The sequence below is a fragment of the Moschus berezovskii genome, chromosome 19 (genome assembly GCF_049115385.1).
Source record: "Moschus berezovskii isolate FMDL1 chromosome 19, NW_MosBer_1.0, whole genome shotgun sequence".
NCBI classification, from domain to species: Eukaryota; Metazoa; Chordata; class Mammalia; order Artiodactyla; family Moschidae; genus Moschus; species Moschus berezovskii.
Window position 1 is genome coordinate 73,666,530 of NC_142478.1, and position 16,849 is coordinate 73,683,378.

General features: G+C 47.8%; 1 protein-coding gene across 2 annotated transcripts in view; it reads left to right on the forward strand.

Moving 5' to 3' along the window:
* The window catches only part of SLC5A1 (solute carrier family 5 member 1), a 49,744-nt gene that overhangs the window by 22,549 nt on the left and 10,346 nt on the right, over nt 1-16,849 (forward strand). For both annotated transcript variants that reach the window (XM_055405246.2, XM_055405248.2), the window contains 6 exons: nt 1,494-1,598; nt 11,008-11,113; nt 12,147-12,227; nt 13,425-13,645; nt 13,863-13,998; nt 15,485-15,592. In XM_055405246.2, the coding sequence (XP_055261221.1) occupies nt 1,494-1,598; nt 11,008-11,113; nt 12,147-12,227; nt 13,425-13,645; nt 13,863-13,998; nt 15,485-15,592 (757 nt within the window). The remainder of the gene's footprint in view (nt 1-1,493; nt 1,599-11,007; nt 11,114-12,146; nt 12,228-13,424; nt 13,646-13,862; nt 13,999-15,484; nt 15,593-16,849) is intronic.

The window sequence follows — 16,849 nt, forward strand, 5'->3', positions numbered from 1 at the left end:
GAAATAGATCCGCTTGGCCACGACTTGTCCCTCTAGGAAGCCCTCCTAAGCAGTCTCAGGCTCTTCAGCACCTAAATTATCACATTCCCTCACACTGGGTGAATGAATACTTGCAAGGTGCTGCTGTGCATTGCTCACTATACATAACCGTCTGCCTCTGCCCCTGGAGGGGAAGCAGCATGAGAAAAAGAATCATCGTTTCTTTTCGTTTACAAACATCGGCAGTCCTTGTTTGCTGAGCATGCAGCTGGCACTCATCTACCAAATGCGTGTTCAGTCTCTTGACTAAACCTCTGACATTTTACCTAAGACGGCTTTAGCATCACCCATCCAGTGAGATGTAATGAGCATCTACCACCTGTCCATCTGTACACTGGGAGCTGAAAGCAATAAAGAGGAAGCATAGTTAGACCATCCATCTCCTGGAGGCTCATGGACTGTTGGTGACACATGTCTGATTCCAGGAGACAGCAGACTCAGGGTTGAGGACACGAGACAGAGTATGGTTGGAATTTTCAGAAAGGAGCTAAGAGAGCAGTTGAGCTGGCCTGCAGCCCCAACCCTTGGCGAGGCTTCTGTGCAGAGCCAGGCGGAGCTCGCACCCAGCCTGGCCACCTTGTCTCAGTGCACTGAGAAGGCCCCGCCGTGGTTATGACATCTTGTTTCCAGTAGGTGCTTTGTATGAGACTATCTATTTAGGGGCTTCCCAGTGGCACTGTGGTAAAGAATCCACCTGCAGTGCAGGACATGCGGGTTTAATTCCTGGGTCAGGAAGATCCCTTGGAGGAGGAAATGGCAACCTGCTTGGAAAATCCCATGGACGGAGGAGCCTAGGGGGCTATAGCCCATGGGGTCCAAAAATAGCTGGACATGACGAGCATAGATGCACACCCATCTATTTATCTATCCCTTCCTCCTTCAAGGCAAGGATCTGCCTTCTTGGTTGTATGCAGTCATGTGTTCATTAAAATATTGTTTATTGGGCACCTAAAGGTGATCAATCCTGGGTGTTTATTGGAAGGACTGATGCTAAAGCTGAAACTCCAATACTTTGGCCACCTCATGCGACGAGTTGACTCACTGGAAAAGAGTCTGATGCTAGGGGGGATTGGGGGTGGGAGGAGACGGGGACGACGGAGAATGAGATGGCTGGATGGCATCACCGACTCGATGGACATGAGTTTGAGTGAACTCCGGGAGTTGGTGATGGACAGGGAGGCCTGGCGTGCTGTGATTCATGGGGTCGCGGAGAGTCGGACACGACTGAGCAACTGAACTGAACTGAACTATGTCCTGGGATGATACCAAGCTGCCTCTGCCATGGTCAAGCGTGTGGAATTGCAATGAGCAGATGGCTGGAGGACACGGACACCTGGATGCCTCTCAGATGTCTCTGGCCACACCTCTGACCCCAGGGTGGGTGCCCTGCTCTGTGTGCCCTGGGCCTCTGCTCACCTAGGCTGCAGTGACCGCCTGCCCTCCTGTCCATGCAGGTGGTGACGATGCCAGAGTACCTGCGGAAGCGCTTTGGGGGCCAGCGGATCCAGGTCTACCTGTCTGTCCTGTCCCTGGTGCTCTACATTTTCACCAAGATCTCGGTGAGTCCCTGCCCTGGGCGTTGCATGCCGGCCGGCTCAGAACCTGCCCACTCTTGCTCCTCAGCAAATGCTGGCCCACAAAGGGTGGTGCTGTGTCACTGTTAACTCGGTCCCTTAGGCCTTCTTGCTTCTGAGGGGAAAGTCCTATTTCACACATCAAGGAGTGAACCCACAGACCTCCTTACTGTGGGGAAGGCTGAAGACACCAGTGGTTCAAGAAGGTTCAGTGAAAGTTGTTCTTAGTAGAAGATTAAAAGGAAGTTACGGATGCCTGAGGGCTGGCCCTGACATAAAGCTGTAGGCCTTTATACCCCGTCAGGCTCAGAGTCTGGACCTAGTCTTGTCACTTGGCTTTCACAGTGAACAACAGTTTGCCATTCTTGGTTCATCTCTTCCTTTCCACCTTTTTTTCTCCAGTAGTATTTTAAGTCAAATGCCAGACATCATGTCATTTCACTGTAGATTCTTTGGAATGCACCTTTAACTTTTGAAAACACGTAACCATTATGCTATTATTATGCTTAACAAAATTTATAGTAATTTCTTATTTTAGGTAGTTTAACACCTGGTCCATATTCAGATTTTCCTGATTATCTGTAAAATGTCTTCTTTCAGTTGATTTGCTTGAATCAGGGTTCACATGAAATTTACACTTGGTATTTGACTGTTTTCTTTCTCTGGAGGAAATATATATATATATATATATACATATATATGTATATATATATATATATTTCAGACTACCACAATAATTTTTCTGTTTTATATTATTACCTTTTACATTCTTATACTTTTTTTGATTGGGTTGTCTTATTGTTGTTGCATTGAAATTGTTCTTTGTATATTCTGAATACCTTACCCTTATCCGATATATGATTTGCAAATATTTCCTCCTATTCTGTAGGTTGTCTTTTCACTTTAGTGTCCTCTGATGCACAAAAGTTTTAAATCTTGATGAAGTCCAATTTATGATTTTTCTTTTCTTGCTCTTGCTTTTGGTGTCATTTCTAAGAATCCATTGCCAAATCCAAGATCATGAAGATTGAATGTTGTTTGTTCCTAAGAGTTTTATAGTCTTAGCTCTTACATTGAGGTATTTGATCCACTTTGAGTGATCTTTGTATATGATGTGAAGTAGAGTCCAAGTTCATTCTTTCGCACATGGACGTCTGGTTCTCCCAGAACCATTGAAGCGATTGTTATGTCCCGACTGAATGGTCTCACTAGAAACATGGGCTCAGGAATTGGGCCCGTAGGGCTTTGATTGGAGTTGGGACTGACACCCAGCCTCGCTGTTCTCTCCTTCCCCAGCTTCCTGACGTCAGGGGCTGCTGCCCTTGACTGGTGCCTGTGTGATGATTCCACTCCTTCACTTTTTCCTCCCTTCCTTCAGGGTAGTTTTTAGTTACAAGACAAAAACCCTGGGCATTTCAGTCTTATTTCCTTAGAGACTGGTGTGTATAGACTGGACTGGGAGTTGCTGGGAGGGGTGGAGAAATCAGGCTTCCTGAGGTAGGGGAGGGCAGTGGCGAGAGGAGGAAAGGAATGTAAGCAGAAAGGTGCGGAGGTGACCCTGGCACCTGTAGAAACTGATGGGAACTGCTCCTTGCTCCCTGATTCAGCTTGGAGGTGGCACCTGTCTAGTGAGCATGTAGAGGGGGCATCGGCATTCCCTTTCTTGGAAGCCAACCTTCTCCAAGTCCACAGTCCAGGTGGGGGAAAGCCTGCTGGCTGAGCTTTGCCCTTAGAGCAATGTAGCAGCAGTCATATAAATAAGCTCAGGGCTCAGCCTCTCTGTCTGCCTTCCCAGTCGCCTCACCTATAGTTCAGGTTACTGATTAAACCTCCTGGAAGTGGGAGCCCACAGGTACCTGAGGGGCAGCCTCCCTCAGCTCAGATCGTGATGGAGTCCATCCTCTCCCCAGCACTTGGCTTCTTCTGAATTTTACTTTTGAATAGTACTTAGCATGGATTGTGGGCTTCCTAGGTGGTACTAGTGGTTAAGAACCTGCCTGCCAATGCAGGAGATGTAAGAGATACGGATTCAATCCCTGGGTTGGGAAAATTCCCTGGAGGAGCATATGGCAACCCACTCCAGTACTCTTTCCTAGAGAATCCCATGGACAGAGGAGCTGAGTGAGCTACAGTCCAGAAGGTCACAAAGAGTCAGACATGACTGAAGCAACTTGCACCCTTTCTGTGTGATTTCTGGGGCTGCTTACCGGAGGCCTTGCCCAATGTCCACCCAATGCCCAGAGCCAGTGATCCCTTGAAAAATGCATATGAAGGATGACCTCTGCCTTTTGTTTTGTGCCAATCTTTTTATTTAGTCTCCAACAGGGGCTTGACTTCTTCCATCTCCGGTCCTCGTGAGAGTATGGCATGGGTGGGGATTTTTACTTATTTTCCACTTCATGGAAGAGAAAACTGAGTCTCAGAGAAATTGAGTTATTTATCTCCAATTGTGTAGCTAGTGTAGGCAAAGACAAGGCTGGAGTCTGAGTCTCTCTAGTCCCATTGTCTGTGTTCTCACAATTCTGCGCTGTGCTTGGACGGGATGAAGGCATAGGATAACAGAGTGGGATAGATTATCTAGTTCTGTGATTGACGCTCCCATTTTTCAGTGGGGAAGCTAAGGACCAGAGAAGAGAAGGGGCTTTGTGCGGTTAAACAGTAGCAGAGCTAGGTTGAGAAGCAGAGTCTCTGATACTTTTGACAATATGTCCCCTGGGTCTTCTAAATCCAGTATAAACGGATCAAAATTCAAGACCTTGGGGAAAAGTAAAACAGCCAGTTAAGTGACCTTCCAATATAACCACATCTCTGAGAGTGGGATTTGAGAGGACTGTGAAGGGAGAAGTCAGCTCACACTGGGTGCATGAAGGATCTGAAGGTGGGCCATTTAGGCAGTGGGGAGGGACAGGGAAGGCCAGACAGGCAAGGCTTTGTCTTTAAAAAGTAGCCTGACTTCAGATTCACCATGGGTCACAGAGCATGAAATCCTTAAAAGAATTACACTGATAATGACTGTACTCGCTGGGAGCTCACATTAAGATGCACATGAGTTCAGGGCTTGTGGACAAAAGGAATCGTTAATTAAAATAAGGTAGTCATTGCACACAAACAGAGATTAATCACTATGGTTGTGTGTGTGGAGGCACAGGTAGTTTATGATGGATAAGAAAAGAAGAGTGGCCTTTTGAGATCCACGTCCAGACAGGGAACAACCAGGGACCTGACAGGAAGGCTTTGGGAGGATGTTGGGATCCAGTAGAAAAAGTGAAATGCATTTCAGGTGCAGTGTCCCAGATGTGGCCCAGGCCACTGGCCACGGGTGACGTGGAGTCTTGACTCTGGCTGCCGTCTTGTGGCCATATCCTTTCGGACTCTGAGTTTCTGAGACCCAGACTTGCTTACTCCTCCATGCGCTCCTCTGATGGCACAGTGGTAAAGAATCTGCCTGCCAGGACAGGAGACTTGGGTTCAATCCCTAGGTTGGGAAAATCCCCTGGAGAAGGAAATGGCAACCCACTCCAGTGTTCTTGCCGGGAGAATCCCACGCACAGAGGAGCCTGGTGGGCTACAGTCCACGGGGTCGCAAAGAGTTGGACATGACTGAGTGACTGAGCACAAGCGTGCATTCCTCAGACTTTTATAGGCTCCTCCCCATCCACCACTCCACCCTGGCACCCTGCCTTATCAAGTTCAGAGAAGCATTCTGTGCTGTAAAATTTCCTGGCATCATGTCTCTTATTCAAATGTACAGGATCACTTGAGATAAAGCCTCAGATTTTATGAATTACTTGTGATGACCAAACATCCCTGCGTATGTTTCCTGGGACTCTTATCACAGATCACAACTGTAATAAACTTCTATAGCAACTTTGCTATCTATTCTGTATCTTTGGTTGAAAATAAGAGCTTTTGCTTTTGCTTAAGTTTTGAATGCTTATCACCTTGTGCATTCACTCACAAATAGAGAAATTTGAATAACTGGGTTCTCCGTCGCAAACCTCATTGCCAGGCAAGATTTACTGGGTGCTCTGATACAACTCGGACTAGAATGGGCAGCAAATGCATGCATGCAAAATCACAGAATTTCAAGGCATCAGAACTAAGACTAAAAATTCTGCCTGAGGCTAATGAGATTAGTTACTCTAAGAGGGTTTCCAACTGGATTTATATTTTATTGTTCCCTGTGAGTTCCATAGAGCTTGTTCAGTCAGGCTTTCAAAGGCTAAATCCATCTTCCTGTTTTTGTAAATAAAGTTTTATTGGAACACAGTCATGCCCGTTAATTGATGTATCATCTTTGGCTGCTTTCATGCTTCAACAGTAGATGACTTTGCGCAGGTTGGACAGAAACTGTATGTCCTGCAAAGCTTAAAACATGTATGAAGTGAGTCTTTACAGAAAAAGTTTGCTGGCCACTGGTCTAGAGGACCATAAATGTCTAGTTCACTTCAAGTTGGTTTTGCTTAGAAGCATTGGGAAAAATTTCTGTGACCCCCCACCCCCTCATTTCCTTCCTTCCTTCCTTCTTTAGTAAGGGCTAAGAGGCGTGCTGTGATTCATGGGGTCGCAAAGTCGGACACGACTGAGCGACTGAACTGAACTGAAGAGGGGTTTAGAGAAGGAGCAATTTGGGATGAGCTATGAAATAATTGATCTTACAGGATTAGAGGCAAGTTCTTTTGTATCAAAGCTGGTGGTATGTTCCACATCCAGTCCTCAAATTTTATGAATAAAAAAGTAATGAAATGCTTTGAACATACAGTAAAGTACAAAAAATAATATAGCTAGTAAATGGCAACCCACTCCAGTGTTCTTGCTTGGAGAATCCCAGGGATGGGGGAGCCTGGTGGGCTTCCGTCTATGGGGTCACACAGAGTTGGACACGACTGAAGTGACTTAGCAGCAGCAGCAGTACTATCACCAAGATTCTATAGACCTAAATAGCTTATCATTTTAAAAAAAGAAATAAAATATAATAGATAAGGCTCATCTATAACCTCTTGACCTCATCTCCTTCTTAAAAGGTAAACATTATCTTGAACTTGGTATGTATTCTTCTGGTCTATTTTAAGAATATTTTTACTCTAAAATGTGCATTATTCGTATATCCGTAGGGAATATATTGTGTTGTTAAATTTCTGTTTCCTCACCTTTGGAACTGTAAGAAAAAATATAATGATGGCATTTAAGAAAATCTGGAGGGGAAAAGCACCCATAATGATGACACAGACATTTTCACAGCTCGACTTGGCCTATACTGTGTGTTTTCCTTTAAAGAGCTGCATTCAGAATACACAAGCCATTTTGTGGTCATTCTCCCCCTTCTTAGTATCAAACTGTAAACATTTCCCCATATTTCCATCTTCACAATTATTTTTTAGGGGCCATGGAGCATAATAGTTGATATACAAATTTCAGCCAGCCACCCAAAAATCCTCTGGTGGATAAAAGGCTCTCAGCAGTGGTCATCTTTGGGTCTAGTGATAGAAGGAAGACTATATTAACTTTCAATGTATAACTTTCTGTGCTATTGTTTTGAAATCATACAACATAATTATTTTATTTTAAAAAGAAGTAAACACATTTTTTTTTAATTAAAAAAAGACCTTGCTCTCTGCAGAGAATATTCCAGAAAGGAAGACATTTACCTTTGAATGTTGTGAGAGGTCATTGGATTTGGAGATGGAAAACCTGGATTTTAGCCCTTGAGCAAGTCATTGAGTCTTTCTCTCTCATCTATAAAGTGGAGTCAATTTACTTGTCCTGTTACCTTGTTTTGAGAATCAGAACAACGTATGTATCTAAAAGTCTTTGGTCAACTGTAAAATCCCCTAGATATGGAGGGAAAACTATTCTTATGAAGTGGGGAAATGTGTGGGCACCTCAGAGACCCCAAGACATGTCAGAGTGCCTGGGGTTAACAATAAGCTTAGCTATCATGTCCTTGGTCACACCTGCTGACTTTCAGGGTTCCAAGGGCAGAGAGAATTCATTCTTGAAGTTAAGAATGACTCATAGGAGGAAGAATTTTTCCAGGAAGAGTTTTTCCAATTCATGAGGGAGTTTTTCTTGAAATTCTTTATCTGTCCTGTTAACTGGAAACAGTGTATATTATCAGAGCAAGATTTCGATTAGCCCAACACTTCCCATAGTCTCTATAGACTTCCTTTATAATGCTATTTTAGGAATTGTGTTACTTATTTGTGACTAATGATGGCAAGGCAAATATTAATGAGGGTATCATAGTCTGCTATGGCTTGTTGTCATAAAGCATTACAAATTAACTACTCTGGAAAATAAACCAAGGGCATTTTCAAGGCAGGAGAAACAGCCTTGTAATATTTTTATAGCTCACTTACGCTTATTAGCTAATTCACTGAATCTACAGTGTGCACATTTAACAGCATTCCAGTGAATGGAACTCCTCAAACTGAGACAACTTTAGTGACAGTACAGAGGCCTCAGAGGGGGGAGACTGTGAACACTCATCACAGTTCCACGTGGCCCAGGGTACAGAGTCTAGCAGGAGTGGCCATTTCACCCTTAGCGAGGCTTTTGTGCAGCAGGGGCCCTGCTTCAGCCTTAGCTGCTCCAGAAGGCAAGGTAGAAGAGGTCTCAGACCTGGGAGGGGAATGCTTTCCTCAGCTGCAGATCTTCTCCAGGTCCAGCCACTGAGACTCACCAGCCCCGGGAGTCAGAACTTCCCACTTTAAAGAGAAGAACGCTGAGACAGGGAGAGGTGAAATGTCTTGTCCAGGGTCGCTCAGCCCTACCCTGGCAGTACTGGGGACAAAACCCAGGTCCTTTCACCACCACCCATGAGGGCGGGGTCTCTTTCTAAAGAGCCATCTCCCCCCACGTCCTGGGTCAGCCTGTCTTCCTCTTCCAGGGAAGACAGTGACAGTAGGTCCCCTGGGACTAGAGAGGCTGCTGGGAGCTAAGGCACTAGGTCCTCAGGAGGCCCGACTCGGGGGAGGAGGCCAGGCATTAGCCTGGAAGCTCGGAGTTGGTGTGAGATGAGCTCTCCGCCAATCAAGAGGCAGGGAACAGGAGATGTGGTTGGTGGGACCTGAGCCACTGGAGGCCCCGAGGAGCTGTGAGGAGGAGTAGAGGGGATGATAAGAATAGGGGAGATGCAAGGCGCCCTTCCCCAGGGCCTGACCGGGTGGCCCCTTACATGCTCTGAAATGTGTTCAGTTTTGCGCACCAAAACAGCCCTTGCACTGCACCTAGGGAAAGCCTAGTTCTTTTGCATCTAGAGATTTGAAAGCAAAAGGTTCACCGCCATCATCCCTTGATACTGTCCTTCTGGTAGGATTTTGGAGAACACATGAACATTCATTTTGGGTGACTCCAGGGCTCTCTATTGGTTTAACTGCACCAAGCAGCCAGGTAGAACGTTCCTTATGGGGCTACATGAGGCAGGGAGAAAAACAACTGCATCAAGCAGGAGTGAACTCAGGAGTGAAGAGAGAGTGACCCCTCTAAACTTACGTGAGGTAATGTAGGTCAACAGTCCCCAACCGTTTTGGCACCAGGGACCGGTTTTATGGAAGACAATTTTTCCATGGACGGGGGGGCAGGGGGTGGTTTCGAGTTGAATCAAGTGCATTACATTTATTGTGCACTTTATTTCTAATCTAATGCCACCATCGATCTGACAGGAGGTACTGGCGCAGAGGCTGGGCACCTCCGATCTAGATAAAGCCATCTCTCACCAAGTCTGCCACACAGAAGGTTCTTGGTGATGCTCTGGCTGTATTTGAATCCAGATGGACTCCATCTAGACAGAGGAGATAAAATTATGGTGGTGTTTACATCTCTTTCCATTCCAGGGTGAGGGTGGTCTTCCCTCTCACAGACTCCAGCACTCACACTTGTATCTGGGAGTAGATCTGATAAACCTTTTACACTGAGGTGTAAATGAAGGGTAGCGGCTCACAGCAGCAGCCCATAAAGTGGGTTGTGAGGAGCCTCAAGGTGTTAATAGTTGTTCCTTGGCAACAGAGTTCCACAGTTGAGCGAGTTTGTTAAGGGTCATTTACGACGTTTCTCTCCTGGGGATCCACAGCATACTGGAGGCTCGGAGAAGTTGTGTGGTAAAGAAACTGCCTTAACTTTGTTTAATTCAGCATTTCACAGGCCTCTTTTTACAGAATTCTTTCTTTTTTTTCTTTTTAAATCATGGAATATTTATTATCATCGTGAATAAAGCTTTTTGGGAAATTCAGGAATAGAGCAGGACTGTCTTTCAGGTGTTCATACCCTTTTGTTCTTTCATACATATTCTTATTTTTCTATTATTTCTGTTAGTTTTATTTATTTATTTTTAATTAATTGATGATTATGATTTGGTTGTGCTGGGTGTCCGTTGCTGTGTTTGGGCTTTCCCTGGTTCCAGTGAGTGGGGCCACTCCCTGTTGCAGCCCGCAGGCTTCTCATTGCGGCGGCTTCTCTCATTGCAGAGCGCAGACTCTAGGCACATGGGCTTCAGTAGCTGCTGCACACAGGCTCAGGAGTTGCTCTGTGGCTTGTGGGATCCTCTCAGACAGGGACTGAACCAGTGTCCCCTGCATTGGCAGGCAGATTCTTATCCACTGTACCACTAGGGAAGTCCTCCTTTTGTTTTTTATTTTTACTTTTATCGTGGTCAGAACACTTAGCTTGCCATCCAACCTCTTGACAGATTCTGAGTGTACAACACATATTGTTGACCAGGTGTGATGTGGGGCAGATCTTTAGAGCTTATTCCTCTTACTTAACTGAGAGATTCGGAGAAGGCAATGGCAAGCCACTCCAGTACTCTTGCCTAGAAAATCCCATGGATGGAGGAGCCTGGTGGGCTGCAGTCTGTGGGGTCGCTAAGGGTCGGACACGACTGAGCGACTTCACTTTCACTTTCACACATTGGAGAAGGCAATGGCAGCCCACTCCAGTGTTCTTGCCTGGAGAGTCGCAGGGACGGGGGAGCCTGGTGGGCTTCCGTCATGGGGTCACAGAGTCGGACACGACTGAAGTGACTAGCAGCAGCAGCAGCAACTGAGAGATTATGCCTGTTGATTAAGAACTCCACCTCCCCAGCCCCTAGTAACAGCCATTCCAACCCCAGATTTTACGAGCTGATTATTTTAGAAACCTCATATACATGGAATTGTGTGCTGTTTGTCTTTCATATTCTCAACTGGGGATAAGGATATGAACCATTAATTATGAAATTTCAGCCAAAGGTTAAGGGGTTGTGGGCCAGCTTGGGGCCCCAGAAATCACAGGCACCAACATGACTTAGGAGTCGGTTTCTGCTAACCTCTCCAAGGCCTCCTACCTGTCCCTGCAGCTGACGGACGTGCCTCAGCTGGCCTCTCTCACCCCAAACCCACCTCTCCTCTCCTTCCAGGCAGACATCTTTTCTGGGGCCATATTCATCAACTTGGCCTTGGGCCTGGACCTCTACCTGGCCATCTTTATCTTATTGGCAATCACCGCCCTTTACACAATCACAGGTGAGTCCCCTTGAATGGCTCAGCCCCAGCCCAGCTTGGGTCAGGTACTTGTGAAGGGTGAAAGGAGGGAGGAGACGTGGCTCCTCTCAAGGAAGAGATCCACCCAGGAGACAGTTCAAGGAAACAGTTGTAGGTGCACCAGAAAAATCCAGTGTTGGTGGGAACAGGAGAGAACTTGGACTCGTCGGGAGAAGCAGAGAGGTAGGGCCAGGTGCAGGGAGAGGTGGGACCAAGGGAGCCAGGAGTGGGAGTGGCGGGGCTGGGCAGGGTGGGCAAGTGGATGCGTCCTGCTGGAGGAGGGTGCTCAGTGGGAAGTAGTTGAGGGTGGGGGGTGTAGGTGGTAAGACCTGATGGCTGAAGTGGGGTCACAGTGTGGGGGTCTTGAAAGTCATTTGACAGAGACCTTGGGTTTGACATGACAGGGGCTGAGGGGCACTATAGGGAGGAAGGGGGCAGTGACATACAGATTTTAGAGGAAGACTCACGATGTGACTGGAGAAGCTGGAGACATTAGTAGCCACGGGGGGCACCTTTGCAGAGGTGTTGCTCTACTCTGATTAGGCGCAGGCAGGGTCAGTGATGGAACTCGCTGCCGAGCTGGAGCCCCATGATGTTGGGGACAAGTTACTTAGACAGTCTGAGAAAACAAAGAGTGGACATGCAAACAGCCCTTTGAAATGTGCTGATTTGCTCATGTCCCCAGACATCTTGTGAGGTGTCAGCTCTTTGCTCTTCCCTGCTCGGTCTGTGGCAGATGCTTCTCCTGGCTTAAAGCATCACATCAAACTCTCCATCCTCAAATAGGGAGAAACTTTCTTTCCAAGGCCTTCCAGGCTTTCTGTGAAAAGTGGACATACTGGGACGTGTGGGTGGCAGACGGCTGTGACAGGACAAAGGCGGGCAGGAGGGTGACTGCGGGGTGCAGAAGACGTGCAGGGGGGAGGACGGGGAGTGGGGAGAGGGCGGGGATGGGAGGCGGGCCGATGGGGTGCCCTCCACCTGAGGTCAGACGCACTGCCTCCTCTGCTCTTAGGGGGCCTGGCGGCTGTGATTTACACAGACACCTTGCAGACGGTCATCATGCTGCTGGGGTCTTTCATCCTGACTGGGTTTGGTAAGTGGGGCAAGGGCAGGCTGAGGAGGTGGGGAGGCAGCGTTAGAGGCCACTGGCCTGGGCAGTGAACTGGGCACACTGTGCTTCCTGGGGGAGTGGACTGGCCTGGATTGGCCATCGCCGTGGGCATGTGGGGACACCTTCCCCAGCCCTGGAGGTCTCAGGCGGGGTCTGCCCCAGGGAGCATCTGGACTCCTTGCTGCCCTCTCTACACAGTGTGGTCTAGTGGGCCCCAGGGTGGGCCTCTGATGCCATGGTCTTCTCTCCACAGAGCAGCTTGACCGAAAGAAAGATAAGGCCAACTGTCTATCAGACTAAATATGCTTAAATGTCACATCTTACACCCTGGAGTGTGTCATCTACATGTTAATGTTAAATGTCCTTTCTTTTGTCAGTTGACCATTTTCTTATCTACTTCCCTATTTGACAAAATAAAAAAAAACCCCAGCAACTGTGTAGTCCCTGTCCCCCCAGTTTTGAAATTTTACTTGTCTTGAAATCCTAAGGATAAGACCGAAAACCCTACGAATAGAGGTACTTGTTATGGAAGGATATAAAATACCATTTTATTTTTAAGGGAGCCCATGCTTTCTGGGTGTCCTGTGAAGCCTCTTATTCTCTCTCTATGCTGTATTTTCCAAGAACTTCCGTTTGGCTTTCCTTGGTATCCTCAGGAGACTGGGGAGGAGAAAGGAATGCCTTATTCTGCAGGGCAGGGGCTGGAATACCTTATTCCCACAGCCAAGGTGCAGCAGAGCCCCCGACTTCCTCACCCATCCTCTTCCATCTGAGCACACTGCTGGGATTGGGGGGGGCGGGCGGCGGCTAGTCTGTGTCCAGGATCCCAAAGGCCACTGCGGATAGCAGGTGGTGAGGGGGAAAGCAGAATCTCTGAATGTGGTTCAAAACCAAGGTCTATCTTTTAGTAATTCAAATACTTGCCCTTTGAAAAGAAGCTTGTGTTTGCAGTACTTTCACAGGTTATTGCTTTGGACCCACACAATAGCCCCTGATGGGGCTGGGCAGGGTTAATAATCCCGTTCTCTGGATGAGAAAGCTGAGGCCCAGAATCGGACGATGACTTGCCCAAGATTGCACAGTGCAAGTTCCGGCTGTGGGCTTCTCAGGCGTCCGCAGAAGAAGCTGCTGTGAAGAGCTGAGAGTTTCAGGAGGTTGACTGTCTCCAATGTTTTCCAGCTTTCCACGAAGTGGGAGGGTATGGCGCCTTCGTGACGAAATACATGAACGCCATTCCGACTGTGGTCTCTTACGGGAACAGCACCATCAAGAAGGAATGCTACACCCCGCGGGCTGACTCCTTCCACATCTTCCGCGACCCTCTCAAGGGGGACCTGCCCTGGCCCGGGCTCATCTTTGGGCTGACCATCATCTCCCTGTGGTACTGGTGCACGGACCAGGTGCCCATGCTGCTGGGCCTGGGGGAGAGGGTCTTCCCCAGGCGGCTGCTTGTGGGGCCGGGGAAGGCAGGGCAGGCTCCTGGGCTCTGAGGGCTGCTGAGTCTTGGTGCTGTGGCAGTGCCAGGCTGGCCGCCCGGGGCGGTGGTGGGAGCTGGGGTGGTCAGGATGTGGTGCGGGGTCTCTTGCTTACACGCCCCTCACTGGGCTTCCCTGGCAGGTCATTGTGCAGCGCTGCCTTTCTGCCAAAAACATGTCTCACGTGAAGGCCGGCTGCATCATGTGTGGGTACATGAAGCTGCTGCCCATGTTCCTCATGGTGATGCCAGGGATGATCAGCCGCATCCTGTTCACAGGTGACACCTTCTGCTGGACTCGCCAACCTCTCTTTCCCACGTCGAAAACCCCCATGGCTCCCTCTTCCTTTCTTCTGCCTTCTTCTTTTCTTGCCATGATTATGAAGCATTATTGCCCCCCTGCCCCAGACACTGAGTGACTTGAGGTCACGGAACTTGTGTAATTGTGTTTCCTGGTTCTTTACGTAGACAATTACGGTTTCCCCTTTTGCAGATTCTCTGAAGTCATGCCATGCCTCTAGCTAAGGCTGCTTCTAGCTAACATTTGCTCATCCTTTGCTCTGTGTCCCCCTACACCCCCAGGTTATGGTAATGTGTTGCTGTTCAGTTGCTAAGTCCTGTATGACTCTTTGTGACTCCATCGACTGCAACATGCCAGGCTTCCCTGTCCTTCACCATCTCCCGGAGTCTGTTTAAACTCATGTCCATTGAGTTGGTGATGCCATCCAACCATCTTTGTTGCCTTCTTCTCCTTTTGCCTTCAATTTTACCCAGCATCAGAGTCTTTTCTAATGAGTTGACTCTTCACATCAAGTGACCAAAGTACTGGAGCTTCAGCTTCAGCATCAGTCCTTCCAATGAATATTCAGGGTTGATTTCCTTTAGGATTCACTGGTTTGATCTTCTTGCAGTCCAAGGGACTGTCAAGGCTCTTCTCCAGCACCACAGTTCGAAGGTGCTCAGCCTTTTTTATGGTCTGATTCTCACATCTGTAGCTAGCTAAGTCTGGGGGCTATTCCCTCTGCTTTCCTTCCTAAGCATTTCTTCACTTTTCCCTCCTCTGCCTAGGAGCTGTCTTTCCTCCCCAGGCAGAGCTTGGGGTGGTCAGGACCAGAAGGGCAGGGGGATGGCATAGAAGGGCTTCTTGGGGGCTGCATTCTTTGTGAAACCACTTCAGGGCTGTGGGCAGGAATGTCCTGTTTGAAGCGCTGTTCTAGGTGGTGCTGCTGCTGCTGCTGCTGCTAAGTCACTTCCGACTCTGTGTGACCCCATAGACGGAAGCCCACCAGGCTGCCCCATCCCTGGGATTCTCCAGGCAAGAACACCGGAGCGGGCTGCCATTTCCTTCTCCAATGTGTGAAAGTGAAGTCGCTCAGTCGTGTCTGACCCTTAGTGACCCCATGGACTGCAGCCCACCAGGCTCCTCCATCCATGGGATTTTCTAGGCAAGAGTACTGGAGTGGCTTGCCAGTGCCTTCTCCATAGGTGGCGCTAGTGGTAAAGAATTCACCTGCCCAATCAGCAAACACAGGAGACGCACGTTTTATCCCTGGGTTAGGAAGATCTCCTGCATAAGGAAATGGCTACCTACTGATTTTCTTGCCTGGAAAATCCCATGGACGGAGGAACCTGGTGGTCTACAGTCCATGGGGTCCCAAAGAGTCAGACATGACTGAGCACCTAGCATGCACGCCAGATTAACAAGGTGAATCTTGGAAACATTTCTGATGTCTGCTTGCTGACATGACTCTTCATCTCTCCTCAGAGAAAGTTGCCTGCACTGTCCCCTCAGAGTGTGAGAAATATTGCGGCACCAAGGTTGGCTGTACCAACATCGCCTACCCGACCTTGGTGGTGGAGCTCATGCCCAATGGTGAGAGCTGTCTTGGCTGGCAGGGTCTCTCTTGGGAGGCTGATTAGACTTGGGCTCTATCTACATAGCTGTCTGTGGGCCCTCTGGAGCAAAGCTGTTTCTGAACCTGGGGGTCTAGGAGAGAAAGTCTCACTCTGGGGTCCTCAGTATTGGACTTTGTCTTTGCTTCAGTGGGAAGGAGACCTCTGGCTTGGTTGGGCTCTGTGAGTCCTGGCACTCACCCGTCAGTCAGGCCTGCAAAGGAGACCATCTGAAAACATGTTAGGGAAAAAACACAACTTTTTCATGCTGTAAGGTCTTTTGATGCTCTCCAACAGACGTTAACATGAGGCTTGAACTAAATGGAATTCTACCTGGAGAATGAATTGACTCCTAGGTTTTTCCAAGGCAAATCATGGAAAGAAGGGCACAGAGCGATTTTAGCTCTAGAATGAGGAAGTTCGAGGCAGCAGGTAGATCAGATACAAGGGGGCGTCTCCCTATAGAAAATATGGAAGCCGGGAGAGTGAGGACTTACAGTCCCGGATAGTTAGTTTCGGGAAGACCTGTGTGTTTGCTCATCTTCACATTGACTAAAAATCTAATTCTGGCTCAAAGCATGAAAATCTCTTTAGGTTAGGGGCCCCAGGAGACCAAAAATTCAAAGGTATTCATCAGGAAAACTTAGAATAAGCAACATTTTTTTTTTACTGAAAGGAAACAAGATCATCTAGTCAAACCTGTTCATTTTACAGTTGGGAAAATTGAGGCCTACGCAGAGAAAGTGATTTTCTAAGGTCACGCAGTAACTCAGTGTCTGGCATGGTTAACTCTGCTGAAGGTGAGAACTGAGGAATTTGTGTTTTGTTTTTTTTTAAACCATGGACTTGATATATGACCTTGGACAAATCGTTTGTATTCAACTTCTATAAAAATGGGAGTAATAGTTAACAGTTCCACTGAGCTGGGCTGCTTATTAATTAAGGTTGCAGTTAGCAAGAATCATGGCTCTTTTAGAGTTCTGGCTGGGATTCTTGCCTCTGTTGGGGTGTTTATGCTATTTCCTTAGACCTGCAGATCCTGAGTGAGGTAGCTCTGAACACTACACCAGAGTGGATTGTACATGATAGAAAGCTGTGTGGCATGCAAGACGAAATATTGTGTCTGCACAAACCATTGCCAGTCTTTTTGGCTGGAATCTGGCCTCTGTAAACACCAGATTCCCCAGTGACCTCCCCATGCTAGATCAAATAGGTATTTTCCATGTGTTCCTCAGTA